This window comes from Mercenaria mercenaria, chromosome 1 (assembly GCF_021730395.1).
Source record: "Mercenaria mercenaria strain notata chromosome 1, MADL_Memer_1, whole genome shotgun sequence".
NCBI classification, from domain to species: Eukaryota; Metazoa; Mollusca; class Bivalvia; order Venerida; family Veneridae; genus Mercenaria; species Mercenaria mercenaria.
The window spans coordinates 58611549-58628581 of NC_069361.1; the positions used below are offsets into that span (position 1 = coordinate 58611549).

The 17033-nt window shown below is 37.1% G+C and overlaps 2 protein-coding genes across 2 annotated transcripts in view; one reads left to right on the forward strand and one right to left on the reverse strand.

Annotated features, from left to right (window-relative positions):
* LOC123536425 (uncharacterized) overlaps positions 1-17033 on the forward strand; it is a 219690-nt gene that overhangs the window by 69220 nt on the left and 133437 nt on the right. Inside the window, exon 4 of the mRNA XM_053548923.1 lies at positions 2932-3068. Within this exon, the coding sequence (XP_053404898.1) occupies positions 2932-3068 (137 nt within the window). The remainder of the gene's footprint in view (positions 1-2931; positions 3069-17033) is intronic.
* On the reverse strand, positions 6632-10300 carry LOC123536429 (uncharacterized). The gene is made up of 2 exons (XM_045319618.2): positions 9375-10300; positions 6632-7749 (listed from the first exon to the last, which is right to left on the reverse strand). The coding sequence occupies exons 1-2, from the start codon at positions 9377-9379 to the stop codon at positions 7374-7376; spliced, it is 381 nt and encodes a 126-aa protein (XP_045175553.2). The 5' UTR covers positions 9380-10300; the 3' UTR covers positions 6632-7373.

A 17033-nucleotide genomic window follows, 5' to 3' on the forward strand; every position in this document is an offset into this window, starting at 1 on the left:
CCGGAGCATATCTTCTTCATGCATAGAGGGATTTTCATGAAAGTTGGCACAATTGTTCATCATCATGAGAAGGAGTGTCATGCGCAAGAACCAGGTCCCTAGGTCTAAGGTCAAGGTCACACTTAGAGGTCAAAGGATACAAGAATGAAAACTTTGTCCGGAGCATTTCTTCTTCATGCATAGAGGGATTTTGATATAACTTGGCACAAATGTTCACCACCATGAGGCGGAGTGTCATGCACAAGAACCAGGTCTCTAGGTCTAAGGTCAAGGTCACACTTAGAGGTCAAAGGATACAAGAATGAAAACCTTGTCCGGAGCATTTCTTCTTCATGCATAGAGGGATTTTGATATAACTTGGCACAAATGTTCACCACCACGAGACGTAGTGTCATGCGCAAGAACCAGGTCCCTAGGTCTAAGGTCAAGGTCACACTTAGAGGCCAAAGGTCAGATACAAGAATGACTTTGTCCGAAGCATTTCTTCATGCATAAAGGGATTTTGATGTAACTTGACACCATTATACACCATCATGAGACGAAGTGTCATACGCAGTTCCCTTCTTTAGAATTACTTCCCTTTGTTGTTACTATAAATAGCTTATGTTGTAACTTTTTCATTACTAGTCGTAGGGAAAAATCAAGACCACTTTTCTGTAGTACAACATGCATGCTACATCCAATTTTGAGGTGTATTTGACCAGTCTCTACCTGGTAAAGATTTTTATGAGGACTTACAATTTTTAGCCCACCATCATCAGATGGTGGGCTATTAAAATCACTCTGCGTCCGTGGTCCGTCCGTCCGTCATTCCGTCCGTCCGTCCGTCTGTTAACAATTTCTCGTTATCGCATCTCCTCAGAAACTACTGGGGGAATTTTGACCAAACTTTGCCAGAATGATGTATTGGTACCCTAGTTGTGTCCCCCTGAAAATCAGACTGGTTCAACAATTTATGAGTGAGTTATGGCCCTTTGTTTATTTCTATAATTTACATAGATTTATATAGGGAAAAACTTTGAAAACCTTCTTGTCCAAAACCACAGAGCCTAGGGCTTTGATATTTGGTATGAAGCATTATCTAGTGGTCCTCTACCAAGATGATTCAAATTATTTCTCTGGAGTCAAATATGGCCCCGCCCTGGGGGTCACATGGTTTATATAGACTTATATAGGGAAAAACTTTGAAAAACCTCTTGTCCAAAACCACAGGGCCTAGGGCTTTGATATTTTGTATGTGACATCATCTAGTGGTCTTCAACTAAGATCGTTCAAATTATACCCCTAGGGTCAAATATGGCCCCACCCTGGAGATCATATGGTTTACATAGACTTATATAGGGAAAAACTTTGAAAATCTTCTTGTTCAAACCACAAAGCCTAGGGCTTTGATACTTGTAATGTAGCATCATCTGGTGGTTCTCTACCAAGTTTGTTCAAATTATCCCCCTAGGGTCAAATATGGCCCCGCCCCGTGGGTCACATGGTTCATATAGACTTATATAGGGAAAAGCTTTTAAAATCTTCTTGTCAATAACTACAACATTCAAATTTGGACCACATGTATATTTTTGAGTGGCAAGATGAACCTTGACATGAGTTGACCTTGATTTTGACCTAGTGACCTACTTTCACATTTCTGTAGCTACAGCCTTCAAATTTTGACCACATGCATAGTTTTGTGCACTTGAAAAAACTTTGACCTTGATTTTGACCTAGTGACCTACTTTCACATTTTTGAAAGTACAGGTATCAAATTTGGACCATATGCATAGTTACGTGTTTCAAAATGAAATTTGACATTGATTTTGACTAAGTGACCTACTTTCACATTTTTGAAGGTACAGTCTTCAAATTTGGACCACATGCATAGTTTCGTGTTCCGAAATTAAATTTGACCTTGATTTTGACCCAGTGACCTACTTTCTCATTTCTCAAGCTACAGCCTTCAAATTTTGACCACATGCCTGGTTTAATGTACTGAAACAAACTTTGACCTTTACATTGACCTATTGACCATGGCCCCCTTGTTAATTAATCTATTAATACGTTTACGCCGAGCTGAAGCTGCTGCTCCAGAACCTGACAATGCTTTATTTATTTTCGTATGAATATCCACCTCCTTATTATTTTTACTGTTATTCTTTTTATGTAATTCCTTAACAATTAATTCACCAACAGCCGGAGCAGGTTTCTTTTTAAATTTTTCAACAATTTTATCAGCAGCTAAATTTCCAACTTCCATTCCAACCTTTTTTGTTCCACTTTCAAGTGCTGCTTTTATAAGAGATATAACCATGTCCCACTGTATGTGTGGCCAGGCTTGTGGCCATGGTTATATCTCTTCCACAAGCCTGACCACACATACATTGACACATGGTTATATCTCTTCCACAAGCCTGGCCACACATACAGGGACACATGGTTATATCTCTTCCACAAGCCTGGCCACACATAAAGGGACACATGGTTATATCTCTTCCACAACCCTGGCCACACACACAGGGACACATGGTTATATCTCTTCCACAAGCCCGGCCACACACACCCACAGGGACACATGGTTATATCTCTTCCACAAGCCCGGCCACACATACAGTGACACATGGTTATATCTCTTCCACAAGCCTGGCCACACATACAGTGACACATTGTTATATCTCTTCCACAAGCCTGGCCACACATACAGGGACACATGGTTATATCTCTTCCACAAGCCTGGCCACACATACAGGGACACATGGTTATATCTCTTCCACAAGCCTGGCCACACATACAGGAACGCTTGCTTATATCTCTTCTGTAAAAGCATTTGGCCCTTCCTTGCAACATCCTAAGCTGTGTTTGAACTCAATGTATTCCACCATGGAGCCCTCTCAGCTCAAGTTGTATTTTGTTTCTAGTACATTTACAATTGACATATATTTTCAGGTTTTATGGATGTATTTGATTCTGGTTATACAATGATGGGGATGTTGATGATAGCCGTTGCAGTACTTTTATTCCTTGGAGCTCTTCGCATGTTTCTAGTTGCTTCCAAACTTAGAAAAGCAGAAAGAACCTTACAGGTTTGTTAATTCAAATAAAGGATAGAGTCTTAGTCTGTGTTCAGACCATGTTTTTTGTTAACAGGAGGTAACACATGAGGTTGTTCAAATTGAGTATAAACGTGTCCCCTTCTCAAAACATAGGTAACAGAAAGTTAGAGCTCAAAATATATATGAGAGATATGGTAAAAAAAAAGATGATCTAGTCAGTAGACAGACTAGACAGAGTCTGTTGGTAAAGCTTGTGCTAAAATTCATATTTGAAAACAATGTGCAATTAGAGATTACAATATTTGTCTAAACACGAAATAAACATGTTTTTAGCACACCTGAGCATGAAGTGCTCAAGTGTGAGCTGTTGTGGTCAGTGATTGTTGGGCTACAGTCATCAACATTTTCCCTTAAATAAAATCTCCACCTAAACCACCAAACTCCAACACATTGTTACTTCCCCTTATTAGCTCGCCTGAGCACAGTGCTCAGGGTGAAGTATTGTGCCTGGTCATTGTTCGGCGTCTGTCGGCGTGCATCGTCTTGTGAACACTCTAGAGGCCACAGTTGTGACCCAATCTTTACAAAACTTTGTCTTAATGTTTGTCTTGATGATCTGTAGGTCAAGTTTGAAACTGTGTCATGTGGGATCAAAACTAGGTCAGTAGGCCAGATCATAGGAAAAGCTTGTGAACACTCTAGAGGCCACAGTTGCGACTCAATCTTTATGAAGCCTCATCAGAATTTTGTCTCGATGATCTCTAGGTCAAGTATGGAAACAAGAATAAAGTTCAAAAATAGAGGATTTTATCATGAGCATATAGATGATAACTTGACTCCAATATTTGATATAGAACGCTAGTTTACATATAATAGAAAAACCTTTCAAAGAATCCAGTTTCCTTTGCAACCATCAGCAGGACGCTCTGTTCGCAGAGCTCGGGGCAGTACACTTGAGAAAGTTGTCTATACTGTCTATCATTTCATGAGATTTTGTCTTAGAAATTAATGTTTTGAAGAATAGTTAAAAAGGAGGGTGTTAAAAACATTGAAATCTTATCTATACCGAGAACTTGATAGATTTTTAGCGTGACTATTCAAACTAAATAGCTGTATCTAAGTAACAACTATATCTTTTAGATTGAAAGTACACACAATGTTTAACAGTCATGAAACTTACTGGAATAACAAAGTTAGATAACTCTTGGTTGAAATTAATTTAAGTTATGGCTTCTTTTCAACATAGAAAATTCAGTCAAAGTTTTGGTCGAGCTGTATCTGATTGAAACATCACACAAAACATTCTTCTCATCAAACATACTTACATACCCAAGTTAGAGACTCTTGGTTGACATTATGTAAGTTATTTGACTTAAAAGATTTGCTTCAGGTTTTGACTTCCATTATAAAAAGATGATTATAAATAAATTGTACTCAAATAATTCAGTTACATTAGTCTTACCAAGTTATGCCCTGGTTTAACTCAGAAGCTGTCGAATTGTGGAGAATAGTATTTGTTGTTCATAAGTGGGCCTTAATTACCAGTTATATTTATTATCACTCGATCTTATTTGCTCTGTTTTTAAGGTGTTTGCTTAAATATGAGCTTTTGCCATTGTAAATTAATATGTATTGAATTATTGTTTCGATAATTATGTGTATATTTTTGCACAACTAGTTTACTTAAATCATTTAGGTGTACTGAATTGTGTTATACTTCAAAATGTAGCGTGCACGGTCTAGCTCAGTATATTAAATATAATATAATTTTCCTATGGGCTTCCTTGCCGAATGATTGGAAAACAAATGATTCTTAAAATGATTGGTGAAATATAAAATAATTAATGCTAATCAGTCTATCTCAATTGAACTGATGGTGAGCACTCAAAATTAGTGGATGGGATCTCTTGTAGTATGGCGATTCACAACAAACTATGCCTGAGGTGAATACCATACATTAAGATTTTACCTAAACACTACTAGATGTCAAGTTCCTGTCGTGGTGGCCCTTAAACGAAACGCAATGTTTTGAGTAAGAACTCAGACTATGACAGGAGGTCAAGAACCCAGTAGTATATGGTAATTATTTCTTATTTATTATCGCTCGGCAGCTTGGCAGATTCATATAATATATTTACTTTGACGTTGTTGACTCCTCGGTAGCCAGGCAGGTTCTGATCTCTTCATGGCGCTGGCCGCGTATTTATAAGCTTCATCCAACTGTAATTAATGAGCGCTCAGTGATTATGACAAAATCAAGCTTCTTAGTACAATGATCATGGAAGTGCGTAATTTGCCCTTAATCTGTGTATTTTCCGTAATTAGAGTCTAAAACTGTCGTAATTAACGGGTCAGTAGATAGAACTTTCTTTTCTAGGAATTCATGAAAGATTAGTGCTTATTTCATTTTGCTGTCATCTAAAATATTGAATTATGATGGATCATCGGCGGTTCAAATATGATTGGGTCTAACTATTCAAGGTACGAATCATAAGGTATGCGGTGACTAAATTATATCAAACATCCTGATAGAGGCATCTCGCCACAAAAATATAGTTTTTAAGTTGATCAATCTGATTTTGATCAAGTAAAAAATTTGTTCTAAACTTAAACATATGAGTACTTACACTTATATATATTTAATTATGGTGATTCTTTTCAAGCACAGTGTCACTACAGTATTTTGAAATATGGATAAAAAAATAGGCGTGCACATAGTCAATAAAGTTTATAACCTACTAAAATACGCTTTTGAAATCCAGCCAAATAAAGCAAGTGAAATATTGATTGTACTCTTAAGGTTTTCATGACACCTGGCTTATGCAAAATTTAGGAAATATTAATATGTTTTAAGTGTTGAAGCACCATTTTGTAGAAAACTTGTCAAGTCAGAAGATTTAGTAGAGTACTATTTCACACACTGATATCATGTTTTAAATTTCAACCATATCTCAATTTGATCCCTGTTAAGAAATATTATTGTGAACTAGCGCCCGTGAGAGTAGCTTCTCTTAGAATACATATTTGTATGACTTAACATTTAGTTCAGCATATAATCCAAAATCAAACGAAACTTACCTTGTTGATGTTTGGTTGGGATTCTGTGTAGTCATACTCACACACTGAAGGGCTTATATGAGATGCGCGCCAAACCGTGACCGTGTTAATCAGTCTTTAAAGCACAGAGTAACACAAAAAATTGTTTACCTGTACTAGAAAAGCAAGTACTTAAAACAAGTACTTAACAAACAATATTATATAATAGTACAAATCAAGCACTAAACAAATAATAATCTGTAACCTTGTTACAGAAGGGAGGGCTTACTGGATGGGATATAAGCCCTTCAGTGTGTGAGTATGACTACACAGAATCCCAACCAAACATCAACAAGGTAAGTTTCGTTTGATTTTGGATTCTGTTACGTCATACCACACTTCCGTGCTTATATGAGATTTCAAAGCCCCCAAAAAATATATAATTTTTTGTGCAATTAACAGAAGTACAATTACCTTTACAAGGTTTTTCCCGAACTACTTGATAACACTGCATCAGCAAAGTCTGGTTCATCCTGTACAATGTTCTTATCATAAAAGTTAGCAAAGGTCTGTTCACTTGACCATCCTGCAACTCGGAGTATTTCATGAATTGGAATGTACACATTTTTGCTTTAGATGCTGCTGCACTTCGAACACTATGTGATTTAAATTTATTACAGTCTATTCCTGCAAGTTTCATTAAACTTCGTAACCATCTGCTTATTGTAGTGGTACAAACTGGACCATATGGTTTCAAATAACTGACAAAAAGAAAATTGGAGTTTTTCCTCAAACTCTCAGTTCTTTTCAAGTATTCACACAAAGTACTATACACACAAATTCTTCTATCTGGAAGATATTTCTTCAATTTTACAACCGGTAAAGGCCTACCTGGCCTTGACTGTTTCAAAACACTATTGAACTGCAAAACATAAAAGTCTGGACCTTTCCTAAGGCCTTCCATGGACAACAAATGTAAAGACTGAGAGCGGCTGGCCTGTGTGAGTGCAATTAACATTGCTAATTTAAACGTCAATAATTTCAATGACAAATTCTCATTTTCTGACAAGGACTTAATGTATGAAAGTACGACTGATACGTCCCATATTTTACTGTATCTAGATTTTGGTGGTCTTAAATTAAAAACACCTTTCATAAATTTTATCACTAAGGGATATTGACCAACAACAAATCCATCCAAAGTAATTCCCAGTGAAGATAACGCACTACGTACTGTGTTCATAGTTCTATAGGCCAAATTAGTTTTGAAAAGATCAGACATAAACTGAAGCACAAATTTTAAAGTTGGCTGAATTGGATCAATCTGTTGTTTACCACAGAAAACAAACCACTTTCTGATGTAAACAGAGTACTGAGACTTTGTTGAATCCTTCCAGGCTGCCATAATGACATTGGTAGCCTCTTCTGGAATCTCTCTGTTTCTAAGTGATTGCCTGATAAACGACATGCCAGTAATTTCAGTTTGTTCTGGAGATTATGCACTTTGTTTGTGTTTGGAATTGTCAAAGTTCCTTGTACTACCTTGAAAACACGAGGCCTGTCTGTTAACAGTTCTATTAATGCACTCCACCAATTTTGTGTTGGCCACAAGGGAACTACCATGATGCATTCTGCTTGGTCTGCTCTGATCTTCGCAATCACACGGCCAGTCAAACTGAAAGGTGCAAATATATACATAAAATCATTTGACCAACTTTGTGACAAAGCATCAATGTATTCCGCTTGAGAATCAGGCTAGAGGCAAACAAATCAATTGAGGGTTCCCCCCAAATGTCAACAAGTTTCTTGAAAATCTGCTCATCCAATTTCCATTCTATGTTATCATTAAAATGGCGGGAACCAAAATCAGAAATATTATCTCTACCAGCTACATGACAAGCTGAAAGCCAAATATTCCTTTCAATGCACCAGTTCCAGAGGTCTACAGCTAACTCATTCATTTGTAATGATTTGCAACCTCCCATTTTATTGATGTAAGCAATAGCAGAGGTGTTATCAGACAAGACCTGAACATGCATATCTTTTCTAGACTTACAAAACGCTTTAACTGAATGGGAAATAGCTAATAACTCTAGATAGTTAATATGGTAGCCACATTCCTCAGCTAATCCACCTACCTCCACTCTGCTCACTGTTACAAATGCCTGACCAACCCAAAGCAGATGCATCAGAAACTATGGTCAAATCTGCATTACCTCTGTCTATAACACGCTTCTGAGAATGCAAATTCTCAAACCACCATTTTAGGTTTATTTTCATAGCCTCAGTAACACACATTATGGCATTGAAATCACCTTTAGAAACTTTTAAAGCCTGTATTTTTTCTCTTTCTAAATTTCTATAATGCAGAGGTGCATAATCCACAGCTGAAAATGTGGATACCATGAGACCTAACACTCGAGCTAGTTGTCTAATAGTCACAATCGACCTATTGTACAAATTCAAACATTCATTCATAATGTTTTGCACCTTTTCTGATGGCAAAGTGACAATCATCTTTTCAGAGTCTATATCATTGCCTAGAAAAGTAAGCTTCCTTGTAGGTACAAGTACTGACTTCTTTTCATGTATGATAAAACCCAAACTTGTCATAAAATCAAATGTATCTCGGACATTTTGAACACAATTCCTGAAAGTACTGCCAACTAAAAAGGAATCATCAATAAAACCAGAACTCGAGTGTCCCAACATTCGTAAGGTGGCATACACAGGTTTCATCAATTTTGTAAACAGCCGAGGGGCACTTGCCACCCCATTAGGAAGTGCAACATACTGGAATAGTTTTCCTGATTTTTCAAAGCGAAATTTCAACTGATGAACTTCTGATATGAAAATTGAATAATAAGCATGCCTAATATCAATTGAGGCAAGCCAACAATTTGGTTTAACTAATTTAATAGCAGATTCAAAAGTATCCATTTTGAAATGTCTATAAACTATGCTTTCATTCAATTCTTTTAGATTCAGTATCGTTCTATATTCACCATTCTTTTTATTTACCAAGAAAATTGGAGAAATGTACTCATTTGGGTCATGATCTACTTCTTTGATCACTTTCATGTGTAACATTTTCTGAATTTCTTGATCTACTAATAAATCTTCACTTTCTGAAAAATAATTGCTTTTACAAATAGTCTGAATTGGGTTCATTCAGTCATAAAATTCAATAGGACAATGTCTCACAATGTCCAAAAAAGTTTCATCAGAAGTGATTTTTCTCCAATTTTCTTCGTAAAAACGAAGTCTACCAGCTTCAAACTTATTCTGTATGTTGCTTACCTCATTATTTACTTCTTGTGCCCCACTCTGCTGTTTTTTGTCAAAGGTGATGCCTGTTCCACACCATCATAACTCCGGTAGAAACCTCTACCTCTTCCAGGGCGAGTCATTCCACGTCTACCACCACGTCTACGACGATTGTAGCCTCTTCCATGAAACTGTGGTACACGACCAATGTTTCGACCAATCTTACTTATGTCCTGAATATCTTTCACATTTTTGTTTATATCATCACCATACAAATTTTCTGTGTAAGGCTGACTTGATGAAGTCAACGGGTAGAACTTTGGGTCCAAGTCATTGCGGTGGCTCTCTTTGTGTTTATTATTGATAAGTTTAAAAGAACGACCCAATAATGCAAGTGCATTGGTTCCCCATTCCACTGAATTTGTATCTAAATTCTCACTCTCTTTGTCTAGCATTTTGGCAACATTAATTGACGCTTTGACAATAATGTTCTGAATTTGCTGAAATTTAACATCATCACTTTGTGTTTGAGGTTTAAGTAGACGCCAGATAGCATTATTTACTTTTGTTTTCGTTAACGCCTCGCAGTTAACTGGTCTGTTAATGTCCTTCTACAATTCAGACAAGGTTTCCTCATTCATACTGTTGCGAAAAGCATTGTTGACAAAGATCGAGAGATCTTCATTTACCTCATTGTCAACTTTTTCTCTACACTGGAATTTCTCTGTTAAATCTTTAAATACAGATGAATCAGTACGTTGCCTTTTTAAAGGTGGCTCTGATCTGTCAGTGACTTCAGAACCTGGAGAATTTTGCAAAAAGAGATTGTCAGCAGGATCCGGGATCTCAGAATCATTATCATAGTCAAAACTGTAAGAATCGTCATAATCATACAGCTCGTCAACTTTCTGAGAAAGTGATGCTAACTTTTCCCCTTGCTTGTTTACGTTAGAGTTCAGTTCTTTCAAAATTAAAAATAACTCTTTGTTTAGTAAAGGACCGGAAGTATTCGTTCCTGGCTGATTTTTCCGACCCTCAGACGAAGAACCAGAACTTCCTTGAGATTGAGAATTAGCAATGGTTTCTTGGGTTTTCTTACCACCTTTCTCCGGTGCCTTTTTAGTTTCTTTGTTAGCATCTTTCACCACATTCACATTTGACTCTGACTTTTTCTGCAGCATAGCGTCCGCCATGATTTACGAAACTAATGGCGAAAGCTAGCACTCAAAAATAACACGGGATAAAATATTTGATTTTCTGCCACGCAGAAAATAATTTTATCAAAATCAATATTTTTTCAATAAATTTAAGAATAACCACGTTATCCTAATAAAAATTGTACGCTAGGTTGAAAATACTAAAAAGTTTATTCAACGGTAGAAAAAAAAATCTACGGTCACTTGTGCAAACCACGTCTGCACTCAGTAAAAACCTACAGTGCACTGATTATCACGGTCACGGTTTGGCGCGCATCTCATATATGCACGGAAGTGTGGTATGACGTAACAGAATTTCATGCTGTATTTCAAAGCATAGATTGTATTAAAATATACATAAAATATACTGAATCCATAAGTAGTTGTTCAATTTATTGCCCTAGGTTCAAAGAAGTGTGTGACATGTATATAATATAGGCTAACATAGAAGAAAACCTAACTCTGTACTTGTACAATTACGTTATACAAAGACTCTTGTTTTTAGCCAACCATCATCAGATAGTGGGCTATTCAAATCACTCTGCGTCGGTCCGTCCGTTAACAATTTCTCGTTACCGCATCTCCTCAGAAACTAGTGGGGAAATTTTGACCAAACTTTGTCAGAATGATGTATTGGTACCCTAGTTGTGTTCCCCTGAAAATCAGACTGGTTCATCAATTTTTGAGTGAGTTATGGCCCTTTGTTTATTTTTATAATTTACATAGATTTATATAGGGAAAAACTTTGAAAATCTTCATGTCCAAAACCACAGAGCCTAGGGCTTTGATATTTGATATGAAGCATCATCTAGTGGTCCTCTGCCAATATGATTCAAATTATTTCCCTGAGGTCAAATATGGCCCAGCCCCGGGGGTCACATGGTTTATATAGACTTATATAGGGAAAACTTTGAAAAACCTCTTGTTCAAAACCACAGGGCCTAGGGCTTTGATATTTTGTATGAGACATCATCTAGTGGTCTTCTACTAAGATTGTTCAAATTATCCCCCTAGGGTCAATTATGGCCCCGCCCTGGGGGTCATATGGTTTACATAGACTTATATAGGGAAAAACTTTGAAAATCTTCTTGTCCAAACCACAAAGCCTAGGGCTTTGATATTTGTAATGTAGCATCATCTAGTGGTTCTCTACCAAGTTTTTAGCCCACCATCATGAGATGGTGGGCTATTCAAATCACTCTGCGTCCGTCGTCCGTCAGTCCGTCCGTCCTTCCGTCCGTTAACAATTTCTCGTTATCGCATCTCCTCAGAAACTACCTGGGGGATTTTGACCAAACTTTGTCAGAATGATGTATTGGTACCCTAGTTGTGTCCCCCTGAAAATCAGACTGGTTCAACAATTTTTTAGTAAGTTATGGCCCTTTGTTTATTTCTATAATTTACATAGATTTATATAGGGAAAAACTTTGAAAATCATCTTGTCCAAAACCACAGAGCCTAGGGCTTTGATATTTGGTATGAAGCATCATCTAGTGGTCCTCTACCAAGATGATTCAAAATATTTCCTTGGGGTCTAATATGGCCCCGCCCCGGGGGTCACATGGTTTATATAGACTTATATAGGGAAAAACTTTGAAAAACCTCTTGTTCAAAACCACAGGGCCTAGGGCTTTGATATTTTGTATATGACATCATCTAGTGGTCTTCTACTAAGATTGTTCAAATTATCCCCCTAGGGTCAAATATGGCTCCGCCCCGGGGGTCACATGGTTTACATAGACTTACATAGGGAAAAACGTTGAAAATCTTCTTGTCCAAACCACAAAGCCTAGGGCTTTGGCATTTGTAATGTAGCATCATCTAGTGGTTCTCTACCAAGTTTGTTCAAATTATCCCCCTAGGGTCAAATATGGCCCCGCCCTGGGGGGTCACATGGTTCATATAGACTTATATTGGGAAAAGATTTTTTAAAATCTTCTTGTCAATAACCTACAACATTCAAATTTGGACCACATGTATGGTTTTGAGTGGCAAGATGAACCTTGACATGAGTTGACCTTGATTTTGACCTAGTGACCTACTTTCACATTTCTGTAGCTACAGCCTTCAAATTTGGACCACTTGCATAGTTTTGTGCACTGAAAAAAACTTTGACCTTGACTTTGACCTAGTGACCTACTTTCACATTTTTGAAGGTACAGGCTTCAAATTTGGACCACATGCATAGTTTTGTGTTCTGAATTGGAATTTGACCTTGATTTTGACCTAATGACCTACTTTCACATTTCTCAAGCTACAGCCTTCAAATTTGGACCACATGCATAGTTTTGTGTACCGATACAAACTTTGACCTTTACATTGACTTAGTGACCTACTTTCACATTTTTGAAGGTACAGGCTTCAAATTTGGAACACATGCATAGTTCTGTGTTCCGAAATAAAATTTGACCTTGATTTTGACCTAGTGACCTACTTTCACATTTCTCGAGCTACAGCCTTCAAATTTGGACCACATGCATAGTTTTGTGTACCGAAATGAACTTTGACCTTAAGATTGACCTAGTGACCTACTTTCACATTTCTGTAGCTACAGGCTTCAAATTTAGACCACATACATAGGATTGTGTACCGAAACAAACTTTGACCTTGACATTGACCTAGTGACCTACTTCCACATTTTTGAAGGTACAGGCTTTAAAGTTGGACCACATGCATAATTTGTGTTCTGAAGTGTAATTTGACCTTGATTTTGACCTAGTGACCTACTTTAACATTTTGTCCTTGAAATTGATCTAGTGACCTACTTTCACATTTCTCAAGCTACAGCTTTTGAATTTGGACCACATGCAAAGTGTTGTGTACGGAAATGAAATTTGACCTTGAGCTAGTCAGTAAGTCTTGAAATTTGGAACACTCAAAAATGGCACATTGGTGGGCGCCAAGATCACTCTGTGATCTCTTGTTTCAAATTATCCCCCTAGGGTCAGATGTGGCCCCGCCCCGAGGTCACATGGTTCATATTGACATATATAGAGAAAAGCTTTTAAAATCTTCTTGTCAATAACTACAACATTCAAATTTGGACCATATGTATATTTTTGAGTGGCAAGATGAGCCTTGACATGAGATGACCTTGATTTTGACCTAGTGACCTACTTTCACATTTCTGTAGCTACAGCCTTCAAATTTGGACCACATGCATAGTTTGTGCACCAGAAAAAACTTTGACCTTGACATTGACCTAGTGACCTACTTTCACATTTTTGAAGGTACAGGTGTCAAATTTAGCCCATATGCATAGTTCTGTGTTTCGAAATGAAATTTGACATTGATTTTGACTTAGTGACCTGCTTTCACATTTCTCAAGCTGCAGCCTTCAAATTTGGACCACATGCATAGTTTTGTGTACCGAGAAAGACTTTGACCTTGACATTGACCTAGTGACCTACTTTCACATTTTTGAAGGTACAGTCTTCAAATTTGGACCACATGCATAAAGGACTTGGTTCGATTTTAGCGAAAAACGGCCCATCATTATTTTTTTCTAAATTTTTTTTTTAGTTGACAATCCAGTATCTCCCTAGACCGAAAATAAAGTTTTTTATTGTTTTAAAATGACAATTAAGTAAAAATAGTACATTTTGCACGAATATGTAATAACAGAAAACCCCGTTTTTCTTGCGACGTCGTGACGTTGCCACAACGTAAATCGCGATGATTTTATTTTCGCTCCGTCATGAATGGTGTGTAACCATATAAATACAAGTATGCGATATGATAATATTTCATTTAAATAAGGTTAAGATAGGATGCCGTTTCATCAAATTATACTGGGGCTGGGGTAGAGGGGGAAATTAGACAATGACCATCACAATCCCTCGCTTAAGCGTGTTTGTAACTCAAGAAACAGTCGTGGAGAGCAGTACACAAAACTAAGAAGTAAAGAAGAACTGTGGGTGCAGAAATTTTAATCTCGCACAAATATGAAAAATATATAGAACAGAATATATAATGATCGTATTTTCACTATATCTTAAAAATAATTACACCGTCATAGTAATTTATATATTACATTCGTATCATCTATGACCATATGACATATTTCCTTAAATACAAAGTCATTTTACATATAATTGTAGCTGTGCACATCTTTCAATTCTTATCTGTAGACAGATGGATACAAATGTCAAATTATGCAAAACAATATTAAACTTATAACTATCGTATTTCAGTATGTTATTAGAAATTAATATATTTTTGACTTGTAACATTTTATTCGCTTGAAGAACTGCAAAATAAATAATAAATAACATCAGATATTAATCTACTGATTTTTTTCTTCTTTTCAAATATCAAACTCCGGTTTTTAGCTCACCTGTCACAAAGTGACAAGGTGAGCTTTTGTGATCGCGCAGTGTCCAGTCCGTCGCGTCGTAAATTTTGCTTGTGACATTAGAGTCACATTTTCATGGATCTTATGAAAGTGGTCAGAATGTTCACTTGATGACTAGGAATCGAAACTGGTCCGTGCATAAAAATAGTCAGTAGGTCTAAAAATAGAAAGCTTGTGACCTCTCTAGAGGTCATATATTTCACAAGATCTTCATGAAAATTGGTCAGAATGTTCACCTTGATGATATCTAGGTCAAGTTCGAAACTGGGTCAAGTGCGGTCAAAAACTAGGTCAGTAGGTCTAAAAATAGAGAAACCTTGTGACCTCTCTAGAGGCCATATATTTCATGAGATCTTCATGAAATGGTAGATTTTTGATGTACAGGTCAAGTCAGTCCGTCCGTCAAAACTCTGTAATTGACTTGTGACCTCTCTAGAGGCCATTTTCATGGGATCTGTATGAAAGTTGGTCGAATGTTCATCTTGATGATATCTAGGTCAAGTTCGAAATGGGTCACGTGCCAAAAAACTAGGTCAGTAGGTCAAATAATAGAAAAACCTTGTGACCTCTCTAGAGCCATATTTTCATGGATCTTATAAATTGGTCGAATGTTCACTTGATGATATCTAGGTCAAGCGAAACGGTCAGGTGCGGTCAAAAACTAGGTCAGTAGTCTAAAAATAGAAAAACCTTGTGACCTCTTAGAGGCCATATTTTCATGAGATCTTCATGAAATTGGTCAGAATGTTCACCTTGATGATATCTAGGTCAAGTTCGAAAGTGGGTCACGTGCCTCAAAAACTAGGTCAGTAGGTCAAATATAGAAAAACCTTGTGACCTCTCTAGAGGCCGTATTTTCATGGGATCTGTATGAAAGTTGGTCTGAATGTTCATCTTGATGATATCTAGGTCAGTTCGAAAGTGGGTCACTGCCTTCAAAAACTAGGTCAGTAGGTCAAATAATAGAAAACCTTGTGACCTCTCTAAGGCCATATTTTTCATGGGATCTGTATCAAAGTTGGTCTGAATGTTCATCTTGATGATATCTAGGTCAAGCACGAAACAGGGTCAGGTGCGGTCAAAAACTAGGTCAGTAGGTCTAAAAATAGAAAAACCTTGTGACCTCTCTAGAGGCCATATTTTTCATGAGATCTTCATGAAAATTGGTCAGAATGTTCACCTTGATGATATCTAGGTCAAGTTCGAAAGTGGGTCACGTGCCATCAAAAACTAGGTCAGTAGGTCAAATAATAGAAAAACCTTGTGATCTCTCTAAAGGCCATATTTTTCATTGAATCTGTATGAAAATTGGTCTGAATGTTCATCTTAACGATATCTAGGTCATGGTCGAAACAGGGTCATGTGCGGTCAAAAACTAGGTCAGTAGGTCAAATAATAGAAAAACCTTGTGACCTCTCTAAAGGCCATATTTTTCATTGGATCTGTATGAAAATTGGTCTGAATGTTCATCTTAATGATATCTAGGTCAAGTTCGAAACAGGGTCATGTGCGGTCAAAAACTAGGTCAGTAGGTCTAAAAATAGAAAAACCTTGTGACCTCTCTAGAGGCCATACTTGTGAATTGATCTCCATAAAAATTGGTCAGAATGTTCACCTGGATGATACCTAGGTCATGTTTGAAACTGGGTCACGTGCCATAAAAAACTAGGTCAGTAGGTCAAATAATAAAAAACCTTGTGACCTGTCTAGAGGCCATACTTTTCATGGGATCTGTATGAAAGTTGGTCTGAATGTTCATCTTGATGACATCTAGGTCAAGTTTGAAACTGGGTCAACTGCGGTCAAAAACTAGGTCAGTAGGTCTAAAATTATTAAAATCTTTTGACCTCTCTAGAGGCCATATTTTTCAATGGATCTTTATGAAAATTGATCTGATTGTTTACCTTGATGATATCTAGGTCAGTTTCGAAACTGGCTCACGTGCGGTCAAAAACTAGGCCAGTAGATATAAAAATAGAAAAACCTTGTGCCCTCTCTAGAGGCCATATTTTTCATGAGATCTTCATGAAAATTAGTGAGAATGTTCACCTTGATGATATCTAGGTAAAATTCAAAACAGGGTCACGTACCTTCGAAAACTAAGTCAATAGGTCAAATAATAGAAAAACCTTGTGACCTCTC